The sequence below is a fragment of the Cyanistes caeruleus genome, chromosome 1, assembly GCF_971803275.1.
Source record: "Cyanistes caeruleus chromosome 1, bCyaCae1.hap1.1, whole genome shotgun sequence".
Taxonomy (NCBI): domain Eukaryota; kingdom Metazoa; phylum Chordata; class Aves; order Passeriformes; family Paridae; genus Cyanistes; species Cyanistes caeruleus.
The window spans coordinates 23,847,003-23,859,012 of NC_141701.1; the positions used below are offsets into that span (position 1 = coordinate 23,847,003).

The 12,010-nt window shown below is 44.8% G+C and overlaps 1 protein-coding gene across 12 annotated transcripts in view; it reads left to right on the plus strand.

The window, feature by feature from the left end:
• Window positions 1–12,010, plus strand: part of CCNE2 (cyclin E2) — a 13,970-nt gene continuing 1,960 nt past the window's right edge. Inside the window, exons 1-10 of one of the 12 annotated variants that reach the window (XM_086882317.1) lie at window positions 1–108; window positions 1,908–1,946; window positions 2,030–2,138; window positions 2,307–2,366; window positions 4,251–4,402; window positions 6,100–6,235; window positions 8,286–8,432; window positions 9,683–9,778; window positions 10,511–10,645; window positions 11,301–11,412. In XM_086882317.1, coding sequence (XP_086738443.1) covers window positions 1,933–1,946; window positions 2,030–2,138; window positions 2,307–2,366; window positions 4,251–4,402; window positions 6,100–6,235; window positions 8,286–8,432; window positions 9,683–9,778; window positions 10,511–10,645; window positions 11,301–11,412 — 961 coding nt within the window. In that variant the 5' untranslated portion in view covers window positions 1–108; window positions 1,908–1,932. Of the gene's footprint in view, window positions 109–309; window positions 483–987; window positions 1,496–1,907; window positions 1,947–2,029; window positions 2,139–2,306; window positions 2,367–4,250; window positions 4,403–6,099; window positions 6,236–8,285; window positions 8,433–9,682; window positions 10,324–10,510; window positions 10,646–11,300; window positions 11,413–12,010 lie in introns of those variants that run through there. The other 11 variants (XM_086882349.1, XM_086882311.1, XM_086882338.1 and 8 more) reach the window with 11 other exon arrangements.

The window sequence follows — 12,010 nt, forward strand, 5'->3', positions numbered from 1 at the left end:
GGGCGGGCGGGCTCAGCCCCGCTGGGCGCGCGGGGCCGCCGGCTGAGCCGCCGCTGGCCCGGCGGGACCCGGGGCCCGATGGAGCGCACCGGAGCGGAGCGGGACGGGGTGATGGTGCCGGGGGTGCCCCCCTCCAGCGGGGCCGGGCGGCGGAGAGGTGCCGGGGCAGCGGGCGGCGGCAGCCATGGCAGCGCTCCTCCCGGCGCTGCCTGCCTCTCTCCCTGACGCCTCTGCCGGCGGAGCCGGGGCAGCCGGGCCGGGGCGCGGGGTGCTGCGCGGGGCGCGGGGGTCGGCGCGGCCCCGCGGCACAGGGGCGGCGCTGGGGCGAGCGGGGCGCGGGCTGCGAACGGGCGGGGAAGCCGCCTGCCGCCCTCGCACATGCGCAGCGCGAGTGCAGGCGCGCTATATAGCGGGTTGGCGCCGGCGCCAGCTGAGCAGCGCGGCCCGGGCGGCAGCGGCGGAGGTGCGCGGGGGTCCCGCCGGTGAGCACGGGGGCTGGCGGGGCGATGATGATGATGATAATAATAACAATAATGATGATGTTAACAATGATGGCACTGATGGTGGTAGCGAATGTGATGGTAGCGGTGGTGGTGTTGGGGATGGCGGTGATGATAGTAGCAGTAGTGGTACTGGCGGTACCGGCAGACACCGTGCCGGTGGTGGGGGGATGTGAGGTGGGCACTGGCAGCGGTGACCGGGAGCGGTGAGGCGGGAGCGGTGAGGCGGGCTTGCCCTCCCGCCCGTCCGGGCAGCATTTTGGAGGGAGAGTGGCTAAGGAGAGCCGGGGGGGAGATGTCCCCGCGGGCGGCCCCATCCGCACGGAGCGGAGAGTGGCGATGGCCCGGGTGGGCACCCCCGGAGGGAGCGGTGCGGAGGGCCGGGGTGCCGGCGGGATCCCGCCATCGGCTGCCCCCCGCCCCACCGCGGAGAGCCCCGCGGGGGGCGGGCTGCCCGGTTTTGGAGGGAGCCCGGCGCGCTGGGGGCGGGGATGCCGGCCGAGCAGCTTGGCGGGCTGACCCCGGCCGCCCGCCCGCGCCGCACCCCGGCGGGACCCGGCTCCCCCGCCCTGGCACTTGGAGCGGGGTGCCTGTGGGGACACCCCCTCACAGCCCGGTCCCTGCGCTGGGGGGTCCCGTTGAGGGGTGTCCCGGCGGGGGGTGGGTGCCCCCGCGTGTGAGGCGCCGTCCCGGCAGCCCCTTCCTTCCCCTCAGGTTTTGGAGGGAGCCGCGCTCTCAGCCAGGCGGGAGTGCTGGAGGGGCGGGGCGGCCGTGCTGCCCCTCCCGCGTCCCCTCAGCACCCTCGGGAGCGGGTGGGTGTCGGATCGGCCCTCCGGGAGGGGAGGGCGGGCGCCGGCGGTGCCCCCAGCCCAGCCTGACCCCGGCACAGGCCGCCGCCGCCTCCCCGCTCGCTGGAAATTGGCGCGGAACCGGCGCGGCGGGAGCGCGGGCGGCTGCGCCCGGCCCGGCCCATCGCGGCCCGGCCATCCCGGCAGGTGTGGGGGGGCATCGACCCGGGGGGAGCGGCAGCCTCAAAACGTGTGTCTGTGTGGGTGCCTGGAATGGAGAGTGTGGGGGGACTAGAGGGGTCACAGTCCCAGGGGCTCCCCACATCCTCCTGTGTGGGAAGTGTCCCTTTATAACTTCTCTGCCCCCACCCCCAGGCAACCTGAGCTAAACTGCTGGCATACCTGGGCACCCTGCAACAGGACGTGGAGCTGCTCGTCCTTATATACCACAGTCAAGCTATGCTTGTGCATTCCTCGGGCCAGGGGAATACTCGTGCCCTTCTGTTTGAGCTGTGTGAACCATGCTGCTCTTTGTGATGAGTTCATGACACAAAGTAGGGAATTTGGTTCTAATTTTGTGAGGATGCACTAACTGAGCTTATCCTATTGTTTGATCCAGGTAGAGATCTTATAGCCCAAAGAAGATGTCAAGGCGCAGGTAAGTTTTTAGCATTGTACTAATATTAACTGTACTAACAACTGCTGTTTGCCTAATGTGTAATGTCTTTTTACTCTTTGCAGTAGCCGTTTGCAAGCCAAACAGCAGCAGCCACTGTCCTGTCAAGAAGAGGCTTCACAAGAACTGCAAGCACTAGATTATGTCCACACCAGAAAAAGGAGAACAGCAGAGGTGAGCAATTTCAGCAGCTTGGAAAGCTGAATGATACTAAAAGCTTTCCAGTGCATTTGAATGGGACAATCCTTAATTTGCCAAGTTACAAAGAGGGGTAGGGGTAACAGGCTTTAGAAGGGTGTGCTAGCCACTGTCAGTGTATTGATGTGTGTCTCTTTTTCTCAGCAGGAGATTAAGAAAAGAGAAGATGGGAAAATTGCTAAAAAACATCAATATGAAATTAAGGTAATTCAATCCTGAGTACCATTTCAAACTAGGTGAGGGAGTCTGTCTGGTTAATATTGGTGGGTGTGAAATCATGCATTCCACACCAGAAAGTATTGAATAGGGGAAGGTTTTATTTTTGGTTACTAAAAACTATGGCAGCTTAGCACCTTTTTATCTCTTTTTTGCTTTTTTACACATGACTTTGTTGCAGATAAAAGATCCTTCAATGTAAAATCCACTGCAAAGTAAGGTTAGGTGAAAAAAAGATAATAACCCCAGATATTTCAGAACAATTCCATATACAGAGCAGGTAAGGCCTAGAGGCAAGTCTAAACAAGACCACTGCACTTGTTTTAACTTTAGGTGTGGTTTCATGGCCATTTAGTTAAGATTCATAACCATGCAGGCCATCTTTACTTTCATTTAACAGTTCTTTTGATTATTTAAATCAGTTTAGGAATGTGTTTCACTAACACAGGAAGCTCTTAAAACTGACAGGCCCTTACAGTTCTCTATTTGAAAGCAGATCAGTAAAATATTATAACTTTCTCTTGCAAACAATATTGTTTTTGGTAGTTTTTCTGTTTCTAAAGTAAATGAGAGTAACAGCTATGGTGAAGGTAAGCTCAGTTGTACCTGGGGTGAAACTTAAGTTTTAAGTGTTACAACTTCTCTTTTTTGAAAGGAGGAAATCCTGCTTCCCTGTCTCTTCTTCCTTGATAGCTGGCCGTGTACTCTATCCCTTGCCTTGCTCCATTCTTTGGACGAAGCAGTAATTAGGTTCATCTTAATAATTTGGTACAACAGAATAAGTTCTGCCAGGTTAGCAAGTTAAATCAACCCAGCAGAGGGTCTGACAAGCATTGGGGTGGAACTTAAGCAGTGAGGATCACAGGAGAGAAGGAGGAGTGGGACCTCCCTTTTCTCTTGGCTGTGCGCATTAAGGTAGGTTCTGCTGGAATGTGTAACTTCACTCTTGGGATACTTCAGTCTGGCTATAAATAAGTTTAGATATGCTAAGGAATCCTATGTAGCTTACCTTACAAGTGATCTGTATAGGAAAAGCTGTGCTCAGGGACAGGTGTTGCCATTCTTTGTGAATGAGATTCCACCTCAAATCCACAGAGAATAATTAAGGTTCTGTGTCACCATTTTGAAGGCTGTCAGCCATTACAGCATTGCATGTGCTCCAGGGATTTGATACCTCCTTACTCGTACTGGTTACATACAAGCAAATAAGCATGAGTGAAACAACTTGAAGTTAACTACGGTAATCTAGAATTCCTTCTCTAAGGCTTTCTGCCTGAATACCTTTGCTCTCTTCTCCTTTTGAGTCATTGCATCCCATATTTGGCATTTGCAAGCTGAGGGAGAGTTCACAGTTGCTGCTTGCTCAGTGGGTATCTAGCTCTGGAGCCTGAGATGGGTGGCTCCTCTCTGGAGCACTAAACTGGAAGATAACAAGTCACTGAATTGCTACTGAGAGACAGTAGAACCTCCACCCCCTCCTTTTTTTTCCCTCTGAATAGATAAGTAGATAGGACTAGCAACCTAATGTCTTGTGTTTTAGTAGTAATTAATGTCTTTGCCTTTTGTACTGTAACTGAGCTTTTCAAGCAATGGGTAGGTTACTTGTGGGTTCATAAACAAAAGACAGTCATCTTCCTCAAAGCTGAGTTCTCAAATGTATCCCATTTATTTATACATGTTCCACCTTGACTATAGAAATTTTCATTGGCGTCTAATTTTCATCTTTTTTGGTTTCAGTACTTGAATCAATGCTGAGATCCAGAAAGACTAATGTACATTACATATATTGCTTCTGTTACTGTAATCTACTCCTTGCCTTTTTTTCTCTCATAGTAAACTCAGCATTTAAAAGATACCTTGTTTACTTTGCAGAGTTGTTGGCCCCCCACGATAACAGGAGGCATCTCACCTTGCATAATTATTGAAACACCTCACAAAGAATCAGTAACCACTGACTTCTCAAGATTCAAAAAATACAGATTCAGGAACCTCTTCATAAATCCATCACCTTTGCCAGAACTCAAGTAAGTTTAACAGATGCAGTAATTATTGTCTGAATAAATGTCTGAACTACTCTAATAAAATCTGTGGTTTTGTGCTTAGATAATACACACCTCTACTTGTCTTCTCATCCCACAAAAGATTTGATGTAGAAGCAAAAGACAGAAATTCTTTGGTTTGATTGTTTGGATTTTTTTTTTCCCTGATCTTATAAACACACCAGACAGATAGTTTCCACCTTTCAGAACTGACCTTTTATAACTTAACACTGGACACTCTTGAGTGGTTAAGAGGCACATAATGGTTAAAATAAGCTTTAAATGCTTAAACTTCTCTCAGTGATATTGGAACTGAATGGCCAAAAAATATTTAACAAACTTATCTTAAAGAACATAAAAAGTTCAAATAAACTTGTGGTAATATCACTGTGCAGGTAGCTTGCTAATACAGTGCAATGTGCTTGGTGTTGTCACAGTTCTAGATAGTGGCCCTTCTGCAGAGAGATAACTTAGCTAACTAAGTTATAGTTTTCAATTTAATAATTTCTTAGACATTTAGTTGTGTTAGAAAAGTCCTCAGTTGCTGTTTGAATCAGCCTGGGGTTTAATGAAAGAGATGGTAAATTTACTGCAAGTGTGCTAAGGAAAGCTTCAGCCAAGGTGAATGAGAAGCAGAACAGGAAGCATCTCTTTAAGAGAACCTTTCTAGGTATACCTTGGTTTGTTTTCTTTTGTTCTGGCCCAAACTGGATCAGAACTTTGAGGCGTTGCCAGGTGATGCTTTGTCTCAAAGACATGTTCAGATACAGAGTTCCATGCAAGGTGCTTAATCCTGTTGTTGACAGGCATCTAGTAAAACTGAACTCCATCATTTCTGATTAGCTGAATAGGAGGATAATTTACTTCTGCCTTCCCTGTCCTTCCTTAACTGCTGTAAGATCATAAGTCATTTCTCATTGACTCAAAATTTGTAAGGCAATACTGGTGATCAGCTCTGTCTCTCTGCTTCTGCTTGGGGAAAGGTAAATACATAACTCCAAAAGTTTCAGTAGGAAATCATAATTTCGTTGGTTAACATGCTTTTCCTCTTAGTACCTGCAGGATGAGAAGTATGTCTAAGAAAAAGCCTATATGAATTAATAATAACCATTACAAATAAAGCTATATTGATGATAGAGGCATCATCTTCCCGAACAGATTGGAGTGCTAATAAATTATAAGTTAGCAATAAAGAACTCATTTTTTCTCTAAATAGTTTGCTTCTAAGCCTTGAAGTAAGCTAGGAAATAAAGGGATGGATGAGTGACTTTAAACACTATCTCCAGTTTTTCTCAAGCTAAACTGGACAACTTATGTATGCTTTTGTGTTTCCTGAGGAGGAGTATATTGTCCTTTTTTAAGGGGGAGGGTTTGGTTTCATCTTGCTCTCTGAACAGCCACCAAACTAGGTGAAATAGGAAACTCTGGTTGCATGTGCAACTTTGAGAGTCACATGTTCAGTTTTACTACCTGTTCTGTAGAACTGGACTTGCTGGTGATCTTGGCAAGGTGCTGTTGTGGTGATGTAAAACGTTCCAAGTATTCCTGCAGTTTTCCAATTACCGTAAGAATCTCATAGTATGTGGAATTTTTCTTTTTGTTTCTGAATGTCTGTAAACGATAAATCATGTTTTTATTATTTATTTTTTTGTAACAATGTTTTGTGTAACTTTATTCCATAGCTGGGGAAATTCCAAAGATGTCTGGCTCAACATCCTGACGAAGGAGAACAGATACGCTCACTGCAAACACTTCACATCACTACATTCTAGTTTGCAGCCTCACATGAGATCGATACTGCTAGACTGGCTCTTAGAGGTGTGTACTTTTAGTTACTTTGCCATGTGTTGTGCCTGTGAAGTAGGCAGGTAAAAGCACAGCTTTTACATAAAGATATAATAGTAACATGTACAGTTATAACAAATGGCAAAACTGTTTTGCAGCAGAACAAGCTTTTGATCCTCTTGGTGAGCTACATCTGGGCCTTCCCAGTCAGGAGGCACTGAACTTTCCCCCCAGGACAGTAGCAATAATATTTAGTTTTGCTCATGACACCCTACATCCTGCTAAGGAGAGAAGTCTTGTTTAGAGACACTTGTATTGAGATTGCTGTAGACAGACCAGTTATGGATCTCTTAACTTATGGGGTAGGCTGTATCTAAGCCATGAAACAACTGCATCTGCATTGAGGATTTATGGCCCTGACCATGTCAAGAGCTCTTGAGTGTCAGCCCATGATGCTATTTACTGATTTCATAGTGAATTTTCAGAATTCGTCATATGAAGAGCAGAATATATTAATGGCTGACAGGTAAAGGTTCTTGATATAGACAGCTTCATTTGTGGAAAGGTTACAAATAAATTGTATTAGCAAGGAATTTCAAGGAAAATGAAAGGTTTGGTTTTTTTTTTAAATGCACTGAATAAAAGAATTATTCAAATTGTGTGCTTCACTAGTTCCTCTAACATGGAATTTACATATCGCCATTAAACTAATTTGTTGGGTTTTTTTAAATCTTGAATTGGGAAATCATCCAATTTCCAAACAAAAATATCGACAAGGGCATTGCTTTTGTCTGGGTCAGTGGTTCTGCCACCGTGGATTTAAATCCCAGCAACTTTGAGACCTTTTCAGTAGTTCCTTACACTCTTCTGGAACATTATAACAAATACTGCTTAACATGACCAAGTGTTATTATGTTTGGGAAATAACACTTCTCTGAAACTCTGCCATTTATTTATGGGTGGGCCTGGTCTCTACGTTTTAGTTCTGAATCTCCTTTGGAGCAGTTGATAGTAGTATCAGAGTAATACATCAATTATCAGGCAAATATATCAGGTTGAAATGCATGAGGCTGTGCTGTTTCTGCCAGTCAGTTGCAGTTTTGGTGGTCAGGAAGGGCTTTAATTTGTAAATGAGCTTCCAACCTTATCTTGGGAAATAGCTTGAAGTAACAAGGTTTTATTCTGCCTTTGTATCCAAGTAAAATAATAAAGCGGCTGGGATCTATTTTTTGGATAGTCTTTTCTGTTCTTGTTCTTCACTTCATGTAGATTGTAAGTAATTAATAGATATCTAACTGCTTTCTAGTTGTGAAAAGGTTATGGAGTTGCAGACAAGCTGGATATGTGGTAGCCCCTCCCAATTCAATTCTAGATTAGATGAAAAAGTAGGGCTCTCCTTAAGATCTGCAGGTCTGGGCACTCGCCTTTCTTTTTTTGTTGAACTGGCATTTGAAACACTTCGATACAATGCGAGTATTAAAAGTTCTCCCTGCCAGGGAGACCAGCAATGGGATGGAGCAGATGGCGGCTCCTGCAGTTTTGTTCCTGCTTAGTGAGGCTGTCGGTGTGCCTGAGGGGCTGCAGGCAGTGCTCCTGGCCTGCCAGCAGAGCCCCCTCCAGCAGGAGCTTCCAGGCGTCTTTGCTGTAGAGCCAAAGGCTTTGATTTTTTTAGTGGTTCTGCCCTGGGACAGACCTACTAGGAATTCAGTGTGGATTTGACTTAAGCTTGATGCTTGGAGAGCATTCTTAATCAAGGTAATTAGTGTGTGTATGTGTAGGTGTTGCTGTTCTGTTGGGGTTTTTTCCTCAACAGGCTTTCTTCTTTCAGGGGAAAATTGGTTGCTGTTTAATTTGGAAAAAGTATTTTTTTGAAAGTCTGTTAGTACGTCATAGGTAATGCACATTTAGGTGGGAGCATGGGAAATACCTTTTCCAGTCCCATGCTAACCTACCATACCTTGGTATGCAAAGCTTTATGGGTGCAAAAGATGAACCTGCATTTTTCTGTTAAAGCTTGAATATGCCATTGTGTGTACACAGTTTTATAACAGAAAACTGAATGTTTTTTTTCCCCCTGTTGTAGGTGTGTGAGGTGTATGCACTCCACCGGGAAACCTTCTACCTAGCTCAAGACTTCTTTGATAGATTCATGTTGACCCAAAAGAACATTAACAAGAGCATGCTTCAGCTCATAGGAATTACCTCATTATTTATTGCCTCCAAACTTGAGGTAAGAAACACTGTTACAGGGAGGAGGATATTGAATTTGGAGTAACTAAAAAGACAGTCATAAGGATTACTTGTCTGAATCTTTTGAACTTGATAGTGTACCTACAACACTGAAGGTCAGAAGGGGAATTTTTTTTCTCTTCCTTCAACTGTGTATTTGTCAGTCTCTTGGAGAGCAGTTTTTGTCCTCCCTTTCTCCAGCAGCAGGGAAGGAGACCACATAAAGTTAAAAGGCATGCAAATGTGCTAGAAGTAGCTTTGTTTTGTCTTGTCTTTTCCCAAATATACAGCAGTTGCCAAACAATCTCAGGAATGGGTGTGGGACTTGAACAAAACCAAGCCTAAGTCTCAAACTGTCTGTACATCAGGCTGATACCCTTACAATAGCCTCCATTTAGTGGAGTGTGAGTCTCAAGTGCAGCAATGGTGATACCTCATACTGTGTGCTACATCGATGGGCCAGGAGCATGCCTTTAGATAATGCATAGTGGGCTGGACTGACAGGAAAACTTGGGATTAAATTGTTAACTTGGAATCCTCAGATCTCACTGTGGCTCCCAAGGCAAGATTGTGCACTATGAGCACTTACCTGTCCTAAGGAAGTGTGTGGGGCCATGGTGCTCGCAGAGCCAGCTAGTAGGGAAGCAGTTTTGCTGGCAAGCTGTCTTCTACTTACACATCAAACTATGCTTGGCCCCAGCTGGCATGACTGGCTTAGCAAATTTCCTTAACTATCTCTGCACCATGGATTTTGACAGAGTGGCTGGTTGTGGGATTTTCTCTCTTTTTTTTTTTTAAAAAAAAAAAAAAAAACACTTCTCTCCTTTTTTTTTCATTTATTTTTTTGTAACTTATGTGATTACATCAGCACTGACATTGCAGGTAACCTGTACCAGCCATCCATGTGTAGGAGAATTGGGATGATGTCTGTTTTTTATAGCATTGGAATGGCTGAGTAGAAAGATCTATAAACGAAAGGGTGTTCTGATTGCTTGGTCAGCATTTATTTTCGCAGAAGCTCAAAGAGCTGCAATCAGTCCACTGCATTATACAACAAATATTAGAACCCAAGTAGGTTATAGGTTATCTCCTTTTCCTGTAAGTTTCATGTCAGTTCATGTAATGAAAAAAACACTGTTGTAGCATAAGAAATGTTAACATGTCAGTATGGACAGAAAAGTATTTCCTGGTGTCTTCTCAACCTTTCTTAGACCTCTAAGATACTCATCTTCATTTTCCCTCCCTTTAAAGGAAATCTACGCTCCTAAAATACAGGAATTCGCTTATGTCACTGATGGTGCTTGCAGTGAAGATGATATTGTAAGAATGGAACTTATTATGTTAAAGGTAATAATTTGCTGTGTTTGTAAGTGCTGGGTGAAAGACTTTCCAGCTGAGCCTTGTGTTTTAATGTCACTTACTTGCTTAGAAAAAGGAACCTGTCCCTGTTTCTGCACAATAGTGAAGCCTTTGTTGTGTGTGCAGTGGACCTCTGACACTCTGGCTGGGATGCAGTCCCTGACCGGTAGAAAAGGGCAGGTTTCTCATGCTTGTGAATGTAAAAGCTCTCAACAGTGCAGCCAGCCACAGGCAGGCTGGAAGGCTGTCACTGTAATGTACTGCACATGCCAACATCCTTTGCTGTCCAGGAACAGAGGCTTCTGGAGAGACAGGCAAAGACCTCACTGCTTGGTGTTCCTCATGTTGGAAAGGATCCATCTTTACCAGCACAGGACTCGATACATTAATTCTTTCTTAATAGATATGAGCTGCAGGTTCAGACAGGTAGCCCAAAAGCTTGAGGAAATACTAATTTCCCAGCTTCTGAATGGACAAGATATATAAAATCCAAATGCACAGGTAAAAGGATACAGATTTGTGCTGATCCTAGCGCAGCCTTTTCAAAAAGCAGTGAGAATGCAACCTAAAGAGCATATTTGTAAACTTGAAACTGTGAATAATTTTTAGTATCTTTTAAGGACATGTGCATTAATCTAAGCAGAGGTATAGGAAGAAATCAGAGCACAAAACTGTCCTTGAGTGGTTTAGGGCACTTAACTGTTTGTTAAATATTTGCAGGCTTTAAAATGGGAACTCTGTCCAGTGACAATTGTCTCTTGGCTGAACCTCTATCTTCAAGTGGATGCTCTGAAGGATGTTCCAAAAGTGCTGCTACCTCAGTATTCTCAGGAAAAATTCATTCAAATAGCCCAGGTAGGTAGTAAACTGTTGGAAAATGGTTCTTAGGGCATTGGCAAGCACTACTGGACATCACACCCTGAAAGACACTTTGTTCTAAGTGTTCCCTTGTTTCCCCATGCCTGTTACTTTAAGTAACATGCAAGTTTGACTCTACCAAAGAAATTCAGTTTCGAGGACAATTATTCTGTGTTTCTTGTCTCCCTGCTTTCACAAACCTTATGACTTTTCTGTATGTTGGAAAAATAAAATATCTATTTCATGTCTTTAATCACTGTGCACTCCAGCATTCTGTAAACAGCAGTGACAGCTCTGAGAGCAAGGTGGATAATTTTGGACTCTAGGCTGCTTTTACCTGTGTTGACCCTGACAGTATTTCTGTGTAATTGCCAAGGCAGGAGCCTGGGGAGTGTTTTGACTATTTTGGAAGCGCTGTGGTTCAGTTTGTATGGACATGTGTTGTACCCAGCCTCAGAGAGGCTTACTGAAGCTGGGTAGGTCAGTGTTGTAAATACTGTACTATGTAGTATTTAAATTTAAGACAGTAGCTTCCTGGAGCTCAGCCCTGTTCTGGGGCAGAGGCTGTAGGACTGCTGTGTGTATTAGTCCTCTCTGAGACAGGATACTAAAGCATCAGTTTGTTAAAATTTGTTACTCTTCATGTCCTCAGCTTTTAGACCTGTGTATTCTGGATGTGAATTCGTTGGACTTCCAGTACAGAACACTAGCTGCTGCAGCGCTCTGCCACTATACCTCAATCGAAATAGTTAAGAAAGCTTCAGGTAAGATGCCTCTGTAAAGCTGGGCCTTGTTAGGCAGACAATTCTGGAAGCTGTCACAGGCCCACATCTGCTTAAAGAGGGTATTGGTTTACCAAGCTGCCAAAGACCAAAACCAACATGGACACTAGTATTTGTTCTGTGGGTTGCTTTTACTTCTAATTTCACTTTCTACACTATTTCAGATGTTACAAAGACACAAAATAAAACACTTTCAGCAGTGCAGCTTTTGCTAAGGAATTGAAACATTTCTTGTTCTTGCTTTTGGGCTAATATTTGCCCTATGACTTCTGGGTGTTTGGGTGATCATGAGCTATATATTTGGCCACTTTTTCTCCTGAAATGTAGTTCTCAAGCAGTCATGCATGTCTGTTTTTATAACATGCATGCATGTTTTTATAGCATGAGCCACAATCTTGTGTTCAAGCCACAAGTCACTTCAGCCTCCCCTGTAAAGCAACAACAACCCTTGTGCCCTCCATTCACCCTCCTTAGCCACCACCCTTTTAAATAACAAGCATAAGGAAAATGTCTGGGAGGATGTTTCTGAATTTTTAGCTGCAGTATTATTTATTGTGTTTTTAAACTCATGGCCATATTG